We start from the raw sequence: 13197 nt of genomic DNA on the forward strand, positions 1-13197 counted from the left end.
TTAAGATTTCCTGCAATGAGGCAATTTGACTTTTAAGAGCGTATGTACATTTCCACGAAAACGTAAAAACTTGACTCGGATTTTAATCGACTATTGTTTCAACAATCATAACCGTTTTATATCGGTGAACTCCCCAATATATTTTGAAAATAATTAAACTCAACCGCCCCAATAACTAACCATTAAAACTCGGTTACTTTTAATTTTCATTCAATACTGTTTTATTCATTTATATATAGTATGTAGATTAATCCGCTCATATACACACTCACACAATACCACATGTGTGTACGTACCATGCATGTGTTCATATATATGTAAGTATCTTTTTTCTCATATTATCTCATGGCCATTTTATGCAGTAACTAAATTTCATACTCCAATTTTCCACATAAATTCCCTAATGCCTTAGGTTGTATATCAGTTATATTAATTTTTTATTTATTTTACTTCGCAATAAATATATACATATGGAATAGTTGCGCGGGTGTATATATGTATCTAATAAGTTTAGATGTGTATATATTGAGGGCTTATTTTACACATAAATGTATATAGGCGTGGTGTGTGTGCATCCAAGTGTTAGTTGCAGTAAATATTCAATAATTTCTTTTATATTTATCAGTTTTTTTTTTTTTGTTTGCTCAAATATCAACTAAAGAGCGTTAGGTGAAATTCCAGTTTAAGAATTATATACACAGACGTTATTTTAATATATTATTTTTTATTTTAGTTTTGCCTACCTAATTGCATTAAACATCGTAAACGTATCGGTGTACTCGATTACATCATTGAATAGATTGATTTGGGTTGGATTTTAGCATTAAACAATCCCATTACTTTCATTTATACTAATATATATATGATTTTTTTTTTTATATGTATGTATGTATATGTATTTATGCAATTGCGGATATGAATGAATGTGATTTATATGCTTTATAATATTTTTTTAAATCTTACACATATGCAGGAGCGCGAGTTCCGGTTGCCTATGTAGTTAAGAGGAGGGAGATCGCGACTTTGGACAAATTTTTTATTTCTTATGTAAAATAAAATTTTGCAGCACATACTTTTTACTTTGATTTTTATTGTTGTTGGAATGAAGATGCACAAAACTATGTCTGATATTCCCACATTAATTAGAAATTTCACTTTGCATATAATTTCTCTTTACGATATTCGGTTTCCATAGACGAGTTATATTTTCAATGTGAAAATATTGCTTGCTGGTGAATATCGGAAGATGGATGTATGTATAAATGTGAGCAGCTATATGTATATAATACGTATATAAACGTTAGCTTTCTTTCATTAATAAGTAAATAACATTATGCAGCATAGAGCTATTATAAAATTACAACAATTTCAAATTCAAGTTAGGCAAATTTATGAAAGTATACAAAAATTTATGTGAAAATATTTTGCTTTACACATAGCATTATACACAGTATTACTAATATAAAACTACAAACTAATAAAACAAACGATAAATACGAGGGTGTGTATGCATGTTCTTTGTGTTACTTCTGTGTGTATGTAAGTATGCCGAAATGGTCACTAAAAGGCGTCGAAATGTATGGACCGTTTAGTTTTACATACGCACATATTGTGTACTCATATACTCATACATATGTATACGTTAACAGTTACTATTTCATTTTGGAAAACAATGCGCTTCCTGTGAGGTGTTACCATTATCGGAGATACTCGTCGCTGAACGACAGCCATTACAAAGACGAACAAACAATTATGCGATAGTTAAATTCCACAATCTCAGACAGATACATCATAAAGTAGTTGGCTCAGGTCATTGTCAAGATCATATTTTAGACATGAAAATAGACGATGCAACGCCGATGCATTGAAATAACTTTTCCCTCTTTTAATGCGCCGTCTCTCTGCCTCTGCTTTTATTAGATGCGTCGTCGGTTCAATCCATTTTCTTATAGTTCCGGCTGCTTTTGTTGTAATGTTTATCGGAGTTCTTGTTGCGCTCATGTTAGCACCACGAAAAGAAAGGACTCTTATTTTGAAAGCGTTGCGTAAACGAAAAGAAGCGACTATTTTGACCGCGTGACCTGGAAATGATGAAAAATTTTATTGAATATTGACCGAAAGATGGAAAAGTTATAAACATTGGCAACGAAAGTGACTAAAAAAACAGATCAACCCTTTTTGAGCACCCCAGTTAAGATAGAAAGTACAAGATGACGCAATAACATACAGTTACATTTTTTTAAATAAAAAAAATGATTTTGCATGATGAAAATCTTTATTTTGACCTTTACGCACTTCATTGATTTTCTATTTGTATACTGCAGCTGTCTATTCACAACCAATAGGCCGATTCATTTTGAGCCACCTTGTAAATATGAAGAGGAAAGCAAAGGAGAAAGAGACCGACCTTAATATTCATTTGACAAAATTAAGCGTTAATTCATTTTTAAAACGATTTGTGTTTTTCAAACCTTAATTGCCACGGGTAGGTGGAATCGCCCAAAGGCGGGCGCGATAAAAAAACTGACGTTCAGATACTAACTACTACTACTAACACGCCAATTTAATATTGCGAATATAGCAAGGATTTGGGAAGATCTGATGAATAGAAAAAGCTCCTTGAAATAATTGGAGCCCTGCTTTTACTATGGCCTTGTGTACCAATTTCAGTACCTGAGTTTCAATAGATCGTCGAACGGAATGGAAAATATCTTAAAGCGGGTAACACTGTAAATATACGTCTGTCTAAGAAATGTTAAACATCCGGTTAAGGTTCATATTTGGGACTTCCTCTTCGAAAAAGGATTTGGCCGTTTAATTGTATTTATCGCCAATTTGATTGTAGTTTTGATGAATAAAATTTATCAAAAATTATTATTACCGTCAGCTACGAAGCTATTTAGAAGAATTAGCCAACCTAGGATTTTACAAGAAGACAACGGAAGGAAGGAACAATAAATTGGGATTGAAATATTGGATTGACCTTCATAGTCGCCTAATGCCAACCCTATTGAAAATGTTTAGGCAATAGTTAAGCAAAAACTCAAAGGAAAACAAATATGGACGGTCACACAGGCGAATTCGCCTGAATACCTCCACAATTTTCGCAGAAACTTTGTGTTAATTACAGTGACTCAAAGATCTGAAGCCCATATAGCTAATGGTGGTGTCTATACATTTTATAATAAATATTAGAACATATAGAATTAGACACACTGAAGTTTTAAACCCAAACGACCAGTGCTGCATAATTAAAAACGGTCGTTTCAAATGGAGTCGGTCTCTTTCTCATTTATATAGTTTGGTGGTTATTTTTTGCAAGTCTGGAAGTTACTCATTTTGCTTTCGTCAAGCTAGCCGGAATACAAAGGCTTTGCAGGCCTCCAGATCTATGCACTTTTTCTAAGTAACAGTTCTGGTAATAACTTGTGAATTTATGAATACAGGAAATTCTGCCGTTCTTCTCTAAACAGAAATATGTATAAGCACCCAGTGCAGATTGACGCTGTTTTTGATTAATTGATTATTTGATGACTTGAAATTAATATTTCAGCGATATTTAGGTATATACATAATAGTGATGGGTTAGACCATTTCACCTTTTTGATGACCATGCGCACTCCAGTTTGTGCAACCTCTTGATGATACGTAATTGGACATGCAAATATTGAATTGAAAGTCATCAGCAAGAAACTTAGATTAAATACTCTACTATGGATGCCAAATCAAAGATCTCATCTGCCTATTGAGTAAAAAGACAAACACGAAAGTGTAGAAAATTGGAATATATACAATTTAAAGTTCTCAGAAGTACTCCATTCTTGTAATGAACTCAATTGCTGCCACGTGTGGCTAGGAGAAAAGTAACCAAATACGCCTCTCAGAATGAGTTCTAAAATTTGAATACACTCTATTCCCAGGCACTGACATAGCGCACACTTCACTGTTTAAAATTCGATCACCCCTTGAAATTGCGGTTCCAGAAGGAAAAGAAATATGCAATAAAGTAATAATTTAACCAAAAATAATAATTCAAGGACATATTTGTACAATAGTGAGATATGGGCAATTATTACACGGAAACATAGAGGGAAATGAAATTGCCAGGAAAGGGACTGAATTGGTCTTAGAGACCTCCTACCAGGCCATAGGTATCCTCTTGACTATTGTTAAAGAGGAATTGCGCAACTTATTTCTCAGGCAAGCGCAGAAAATTCTTCGAAAACCCTTTGGCTCCAGTACAATAAACGGAGGACTCAGAAAGTCTTGGGGACTCTACGCCATACCTGTGTTTACCGGTCACTGGACGATCGGCATACACCCAGATCGCCCTCATTACAGAAGCTGTGGGGAGTTTTCAGAGAACGAGACTGTTGAACACTTTCTCTGTAAATGTCCAGGTTTGGCAGTTAGACGATTAAGGTCACCGAGAGCTCCTTTGTTCGAGAGCCTGAGGCAGTGCGCCAGCTTAAATCACATCAATATTCTCTATTTCATCAACAGCTCTGGCTGTTGGAGGTCTAGTAATGTTATCAAAACGGCGCCTTAATGCTACTGGGAGTACCAGAGTGGTACTTCAAGAAGAAGCAATACGCAGAAATCACAAAGCTTTACAAACAACCGCCTTCGGATTATATTATACGTAATAAACTTTAGCCTAACACTATTCGAAATGCGGACTCCTGACAGATCACCGAGCAAGAACCAATCCAAAAGGGGTTGTTGTTAGTGTTGTAGCAGTACCTTTGCTCTGTCAGTGTAGCGTAATCACCGGGCGTCTTCGCCTAGCTCCTCTAACGGTAGGCCCAGGAAACTAGCTGTTTCGACGGGTTGGGTCCAGAGGGAGAGGGGTGTTAGATGAGTGGGTTTAATGGGGCGTGTGAAAAGGTGGTTAGTGTCGTGCGGGGTGCCTTCACATGCTGGACATATGTTTAGTATGTCGGGGTCGATTCTGGATAAGTAGGAGTTTAACCTGGTACAATATCCAGACCGTAATTGTGCCAAGGTTACGCGGGACTCTCGGGGAAGTTGGATCTCTTCGTCTGCGATTGGTGGTGGTTGGACTCCGATAACGGCATTCGAGGGTCGGTAGCTTAAGAAGGTGGTGAGAGTCTCCCGATGAATGTCGTTTATGGCCTGTCTGTATACTATCCGATCCAGTAGCAGTCTGTTGGTTTTGTCTGAGATCTCGTCCGCATAGTTGAGGACATGCCTCCTGATGTGCCTGCGAAGTGGCTCAGGCTCGAGCAGGTGTCTGCATGGGTGAGGCCTGCGGTAACACTCTAGAAACACCCAGAAACTACTTACTGAGCAATTTGTTATGCTCCTTAATAGGCAGCATTAGGGCCTCATCATGTAGATGTTGTATAAGTCACATCAGGAGACATCCTGTCGCGGTCCTTAATGCAGTGTTTTGGCAGGTCTGAAGCTTCGTCCACTGCGAATCACTGGTTCCAGGCGACCAGACAGGCGCAGCATAGTTTAGAACCGGTCGGCCTATTGCTTTAAAAGTCGACAGCAACATTTCCTTGTCTTGTTCGATGTTTGGTCTCGAAATATCACCGACAAATGACGACCATTCAGGTAGTTCGCGGCCCACCTCTTCAGCCCTGGCGGGAGTGTCGACTGTAAAATGTCATCTAGTAGCGTGGCGTGGCTGACTGTGACGAAGGCCACAGTGAAGCCGAAAGTGATTAGGGGTCGTAAATGGCGGTGGATCGGGCACACTCTCAGATAAGCAGAGCAGCGTTGGAATGGCACCCTCAAAGACAAAGACGACCCGGTCGTCCAGAAATTACCTGAAGGCATTCTAACCTTCGAGATTTAGAAGGTTAACCAAACTTCTCGCAAAGAGAAGAGCCGTTAATAGATATAAATATTTTATTGAAGCTCTATGTTCCCAAGTGCCATAATAAAGGAATAAATAAAAAAATGTTGGCTAAAACACTGTATGTCTTACCTTTCCACCACCACCGCCGGCATCTGCACCAACTGCACAGGCGATTTTCCATCTTTAAGCGCTTGTGTTAAATTCAAAATCTGACCACGCATCACAGACATTTGACGTTCAAAGAGCCGTCTATCGAAGCCCTTATCTTGCTGCAAACATAAAGTAAGAAAAAAGCAAAATAAATATTTACCTATTTTAAATTCGCCTTTAAAAATGTACACACACACCTGAAATAAGTAAAATAAATCGGTGCAAATTTCCTCCACATAATTCATATCGGACAATAATGGCAGCACATGGTTTTTCGTCTTCTCACTAAATGGCACTTTCGCTTGCGGCAACCACGCCCAATGATACGGATATGCACGCCACGAATCGGGATGTTTGAATGGAAAGGCCAACCCATTATCGATTGCCGCAAGCAAGATCTTACCTTCCGCCGACTCATCACTATTTTTGCTAGTAGATGGATTGTTTGGATTGTTTCTATCCCCCTCATTTTGCTCAAATGTTACATCTTGTTTCATGTCGTCTGTTTTCGCTGACATCACTAATTCATTTTCTGCCTGTTGTGCACCCGTCGATTTTTTAACTACTTCAATACCACCATTGCTTTGCAGCGCTTGTTTTTCTTTCGCTTGCTCTTCATTTGTTGTAACTGAGGTTGCTTTGGTAGGTGTAACAACTGACCTGAACCGTAGGCCTTTGCTGGAAGCACCCACTTCGGCGGCAGGCCGCACATAACGTATCAACCAGTTGTCGTTGCCACGATCTGTGTTACGAATAATGTAGTCGAGTACAACGAGCCGTTCGAATTGTAGCTGAAATGATTCGCCAAGTTTTACACTGAGTGGTTCTTGTTCGAAGCGACGCAACCAATAGTCAGCATCTTTGTAGCCTTCAACGAAAAGCTGAAAGGAACCAGTCTAGATGGGGTGAAAAAGAACGAAATGATTAGGAATTTTCATAGCTGGGTCGAAGAAGAAGTGTATAAATAGATTCACTAAGAATTACCTTAAGCGGCAAACTCATGCGATTGAAATGCGCTGACGGATAGTGTTCTTTGATGCGCCGCTTTAGTTTCGCCTTTTGCCGATCAATGCGTGCGTAGTTAAAAGTTTCGGCGACTAGCCGTACAACGCGGGTCTTTGGTACAATATTCAAATTTAGTTTACGATCTACCAGGCTGGCGCCAGCCTCCGACAAGTAGCTGAAAATATATGAATAATTGGTTTTTGGAAATAATCTAATGGCGTGCAAGGAATATTTAAAAATTCTATAATTCTGATTTAACCTAAAGGAAGTAAGAATGATTTCCATTCCCTTGCAATTATTTCTTGCTCGTTTGTATCAAGCTGGGTCACTGGACTGTCCTGCTTTTTAAAACAAATATTTCAATGTAACGGTTTATCTTCTATAAATGATCTATGACTTTAAATCTGAGCAAGAACTAAACAAGCGAGATTGCGAGATCCCTCCAAATGGGAGGCGCCCGAGGGAACTCCTGAACTAACAAAGTCTCAACTCTCGGTTTTAGTGGGTGTCCTAACCGAGCATTATCCGTTAAGCATCCACGTAGTGAGGAAGATAAGGAGCTTTAACTTCTTATTCTTCTTAACTGGCGCGACAACCGCTTACGTCATTTCTTTCTCGTGCGAACCACCACCATTTGGACAGAGGAGACCTTCCCCTTCCTCTGCTACCACCAGCTGGTACCGCATCAAATACTATCCGAGCCGGAGCATTTGTATCTGTGTCTTCTGTGCACGATGAGAGCCTTGTAAAGTTTTAGTTTTGACCGTCGAGAATGGACTTTAATACTCAATTGCCTACTTAGTCCAAAGTAGCACTTAGTAAATAGTCATCATTCAGTTATGTGCCCTTACTTATAACCCGCTTCCCGTTCCCTGGTTTCCCCACAAATAGTTACACAATGAACGAATTTAGAACACTTCATCGTGCAAGTGAATCCTCTTATTCTACAAATATATATCTATATATTTTATTTACCCTTGGTTCGGTATCAGACAGGCGCGTCCAAAGCAGCAAGGACAGCACAATTTATGCATCCACTTGGTCCATTTCGGATTCAGTCGTCCGTAGGGTTCCTCATCTTTCGGCTTGAAAACACCCAAGATTTTCTGGAAGCAGATCAAAAATATTTTAATCTAGAAAAATAATACAAATTAGATAAGAAATAATAAAAACAAAAGGAATGCATTTAAAGGGTTGTTTGACTTGCTACCAAAAATTCGCACAAAAGCCAACTCAATCATGGAATTTCCCCGTAAAGAAGTCATTTACTGTAGCGACCGCTGTCAACAAGCAGTTGATATGTAAGCGTAGCTGCCAAAAACTAACTGATAGCCACGCAGACAAACAGACGCCAAATATGTTCAAATAATATATACACACATACATTCATACATACCTATAATCATAATTTATGTACATAATGGAAAATTGCTTGAAAATCATTTCAACTACGACGGTGGGGCAAAAACTGCTGAAAATGAAAATAAGGGGCACTCTATTCGAGAAAAGAACATAGGAGTTCAATTGCTGGTTCATAAGTAAACGATAAATTAATACGATAGGAGACGAGACCAAATATTAAATTCAAATGTTTTAAAATAGAAAGTGACGTTAAACCTTCTCGGCGCCTATTAACAGGATAGTCCATATTGTCTTTTTTTGGTCATTTGTACGATGTCGTATGTTATTTTGACAGTGACAGCGCTTTCCTGCTGGAAGTCTTGAAATGAAGCGCTTGAACAATGATGGGAAATATTAGAAAGTTATTTCCAAAGCCAATGTTGTGTAGCCCACCTAAAAAAAACATCTCGGCAGCTTTCTTAACAAGCAAAACTCCTTCGGTGGGAGGACAATGTATCCTCAGAGAGTGACAGTTTGAGGCGTATGATAAACGATTATTTGCCCAAAAGAAAGATTGACCCGTGAATGTTACGTTTGTACTGTTCCGTTATGAATTTGCCTTAGCCCATGCAAGTATTTTTTCAATGTGTAATAATGACAGCAGTGGTTTTTGAAGTGAAAACTTCTTTAGAATCGTTGGGAGTGATTTGAGAAAAAGTGAAACGAAAAAGCGACACCAAAAAGAAGAAGAAAAAAGATATACGTATATATATGTATGTATAGAAAATGCTTCATTACCAGGCACACAGAAGGATGGCATAAGCAAATTTAAATTTGTGAATTTATATATGTATGTATATATGCGGATATATGTATATATGTTGTGTGTATGTACATATGTGCCTCGCCACAGCAAAACATAAGGTAAAATTTCTCAAGAAATCCAGCGCGCATTCATAGGCACAGCGCACATTCATAGGCACAGCATTGCATGTACAAATTTAAATTTGTGAATTTATATATGTATGTATATATGCGGATATATGTATATATGTTGTGTGTATGTACATACACATAGTAGAAAAAGTCTGCGTTCACCTATGCAAATATTCTTTGCATTAGAAAAAGTTCAAAACAATAAATATTTCAGAATTTTTTTTTAATGAGTTTTATTAAGTTCACTTAAACGTAACTATCACACATATTTCGCTACCAATAACAAAATCAAATTTAAAATGAGATCACATAAAATTAAAAAGGCCATTCAAACTAAACGGAAAAAGTTTGCGTTCACTTCAATAATAATAAAATAAAAAAAGGCTTAAGATCATAGAAATGTTTTAAAATTAATAGCTAGTTGGATATCCCCGGCTTTTTATGACTTCTAGGAGGCGTCTTTTCATTGATCCAACTAGGTTGGCTGTTATTTCTGGACTTATGGGTTCCCATTCCTCGTTTAGCGCGTTCTTAAGCATTTCCTTGCTAGTTATTGTACGCTCTCGTATTTTTTTTTTTCTAGAACGTCCCATAAGTGCTCAATGGGGTTAAGGTCAGGTGATTGTGGGGGTGTGCGAAGTTGTTTTGGAACATTATACAACAACCACAACCCAACAATCTCTGCTGTGTGTTTCGGGTCGTTGTCCTGTTGGAAAACAAATCTTTCACCGAGTCCCAGTTTGATTGCACTTTCTCTCAAATTCGTTTTTAAAATATCGAGATAATCATGTCTGTTCATTATCGACTCAAAAAACTGCATATTTCCAACGCCCGAACTAGCCATACACCCCCATATCATGGCACCTCCTCCCCCATGCTTTACCGTAGGTACCAAATTTTGCTTTCCAGGTGCCGTTCCGTTTTTCCTCCAAATAATTTTACGACTTTTTATCCCGAAAATGCAAAACTTGCCCTCATCTGAAAAAATCACACTATTCCAAAACTCAGGTGGCTTGTTTACGTATTCCTTGGCGAAAGCCATCCGCTTAAGTCGATTTACTCGCGATATGAAGGGTTTTTTTCGGGCCACTCTGCCGTGAAATCCGATTCTTTTTCGAATTTTTCTTACTGTATCTGGATGTACTATCTTTTGGTATTTTACTTCTATGTCTTTTGAAATTCGGCTTGCTGTTAGTCGTGGATTAGAATTCACAAGAATAGTTATGTTGCGTTCTTCTCTTTCCGTCATTTTTTTTGGACGCCCAGAACGAGGCTTAGACTCCAAACAATTCGTTTGCTTGAAGTTGTTTATCACTCTTTGGACTGAGGAGTATTGCCTCCCAACAATTTTCGCGATTTCCCGATAGCTCTTACTATTTTGCCACAAACTTACAATGATTTTCCTTTCACCAATATCTATTTCTTTTCGCCTTTGGTCCATAGTAACAAAAACTGTATTTCTAATACCAATTTTCCCCTCTTTAGATTTGTTCTTAACCGCGTCAACTACATGAATGATTTAAAATTTAATTTAACGTAATTGCCATGCAAATAACACAGGCCGACAAAATTTAACCAACATTCAGACCCAGAAACCGGACTATATATTTCCGAAGGTTTATGAGGGGCTGAATCCAAATCTGGCCTCAGAATTGCTCTATTAGTTTGAGTTTTCGAGATATCCTAACCTAAAAGTGCAAAAAACCCCATTTTTGCCCATATTTGAGGTTATGTAGCCTTGCAGATGTTTTCTTTCACCAAAATTAAAGGATGGCATCTTTAAATACAATCCTTCTTTTTTCAAATGGCGTTTTGTTTGCTCAAATATCATTTTTTTTCGCAGAGATATCGCATTTTGAAATTTTCATGTTTCGAAATTTTCCTACACCTGAAAATCGATTAAGATAACATAGACATGATATAGTCGCTTACTAATTTTCTTGGGTTTGAGGGCCTGAAATATATGGATTAATAGTATGTAAATTTGGAGTTTGTGGGAAAGCCTGCTTGCGGTTATGTGGGTTAGCCTGCTCGCGGTATGATAGGGGTGGTTTCTAGGGGTTAGGGCTGTGTGTGACTCGGTACCCAAAGGTTAGATAGTGTAGGGATGTGGTGAGTCAGCACACTTATGGTGTGAGACAAAATTTTAAGAAAAATAAGACTCAATTCAAGAAAATTAGTAATCGAATATATCATGTCTATGTTATCTTAATCGATTTTCAGGTGTAGGAAAATTTCGAAACATGAAAATTTCAAAATGCGATATCTCTGCGAAAAAAAATGATATTTGAGCAAACAAAACGCCATTTGAAAAAAGAAGGATTGTATTTAAAGATGCCATCCTTTAATTTTGGTGAAAGAAAACATCTGCAAGGCTACATAACCTCAAATATGGGCAAAAATGGGGTTTTTTGCACTTTTAGGTTAGGATATCTCGAAAACTCAAACTAATAAATTAATTTTAGTTATCAATCCGAATTTTGCATGGACAGAGAAGCAGATATTAGTTTAAATTATTTCGGATACTTTTCCTTGTAGACTAGTGTAATCGTCACTATTCGAAATGAACGCACACTTTTTCTGCTTAGCCTATTTAAGTAACTGTACTACAATCCCGTTATCTGAACACGACACAGCTCAAACTCCAAAAAATTTTGTTCATACCCTCTATGAATAATTTTCTTTGAAATAAGTGAAAAGAAATAACTGAGAGTTTTAAGATAAACACGTTAAATTATTTTAATACTTTATAACAGTGGGTGAACGCAGACTTTTTCTGCCATGTGTATGTGCCTCGCCACAGCAAAACATACGGTAAAATTTCTCAAGAAATCCAGCGCGCATTCATAGGCACAGCATTGCATGTACAGTAGGGCGGGTCGATTTAAAAATCGCTCATTGCTCTATGAAAATCGTATTATAGGGATCAAAATAAGAAACTTTGCCGAAGGAACCATACCTCTAAAACGAATTCTGATGTCCCCCAATTTCAAAATATCACCATTTTTGGCCTTTACATGAAAAAATCAGTTAAATGGCTATGTTTTTTTCTTTATTTTTATTTATTTATATTATCTATTTTTTCTCTTAAGAAATTTATTTAGTCAGAACATATGTAAATGAATGAATGTGAGTTATAGAAAAGAAACTAAAAAGTTCGACCCATATTGGGGGACATCAGAAATCGTTTTAGAGGTATGGTTCCTTCGGCAAAATTTCTTATTCTGATCCCTAGAATATGATTTTCACAGAGCAATGGGCGATTTTTTTGCCTTCCCACAAATCGACCCGGTCTTACGGTTAGACGCGATAGAAGTGAAACCTTCCGTAAAACAAACTGAGAGAGAATGAGATCAAAAACAAGAATTGACGCGGTATTTCAAAGATATGTTGACAATCACACTCGTATCATTTGTTGAAATTGAAAACATTTAGGATGAGTAATAATAAAATGAAGAAAATAAAATATGAACTTTATAGCAATATTATAATGAACCTATGTATAATTATCCCGCTCCTAATGCTGCTTTCGTCTCATTCTCTCTCAGTTTGTTTTACGGAAGGTTTCACTTCTATCGCGTCTAACCGTTAGACTGGTATTTTTTTTTCCAATGTGCTGCGGAAGTTGAGGTCTTCTGCACGTAAGCATCCACGAATCCTCTCTTTGGATATATTAACACCACTTTTCCATAAAACTGCTTCAGTTTCACCCAACGATAAATTCGGTTTTGTCACAGACAATCAATGATCTTCTCATCTTGCATTGGAGAGATATTTTTTTGGACCTCGTCCGACAAATTCCTCAACGTTTTCAATTTCGGTATACCGTTGCACCCATTTATTTATGAACGTCTTCGACTTATTTAAAATATTTTGCTGCAAATGTACCTGCCATTTTTTTACCTTTAGATTGTGTACATGGGAACACTGCTTCA

General features: G+C 37.4%; 1 protein-coding gene across 1 annotated transcript in view; it reads right to left on the bottom strand.

The window, feature by feature from the left end:
- Positions 1 to 570: 570 nt before the first annotated feature.
- Positions 571 to 13197, bottom strand: part of LOC128861697 (phosphatidylinositol 4-kinase type 2-beta) — a 52295-nt gene continuing 39668 nt past the window's right edge. Inside the window, exons 4-8 of the mRNA XM_054100021.1 lie at positions 7961 to 8091; positions 6965 to 7160; positions 6178 to 6876; positions 5960 to 6099; positions 571 to 2081 (exon numbers count right to left, since the gene is read on the bottom strand). Coding sequence (XP_053955996.1) covers positions 2003 to 2081; positions 5960 to 6099; positions 6178 to 6876; positions 6965 to 7160; positions 7961 to 8091 — 1245 coding nt within the window. The 3' untranslated portion in view covers positions 571 to 2002. The remainder of the gene's footprint in view (positions 2082 to 5959; positions 6100 to 6177; positions 6877 to 6964; positions 7161 to 7960; positions 8092 to 13197) is intronic.

This window comes from Anastrepha ludens, chromosome 2, assembly GCF_028408465.1.
Source record: "Anastrepha ludens isolate Willacy chromosome 2, idAnaLude1.1, whole genome shotgun sequence".
Taxonomy (NCBI): domain Eukaryota; kingdom Metazoa; phylum Arthropoda; class Insecta; order Diptera; family Tephritidae; genus Anastrepha; species Anastrepha ludens.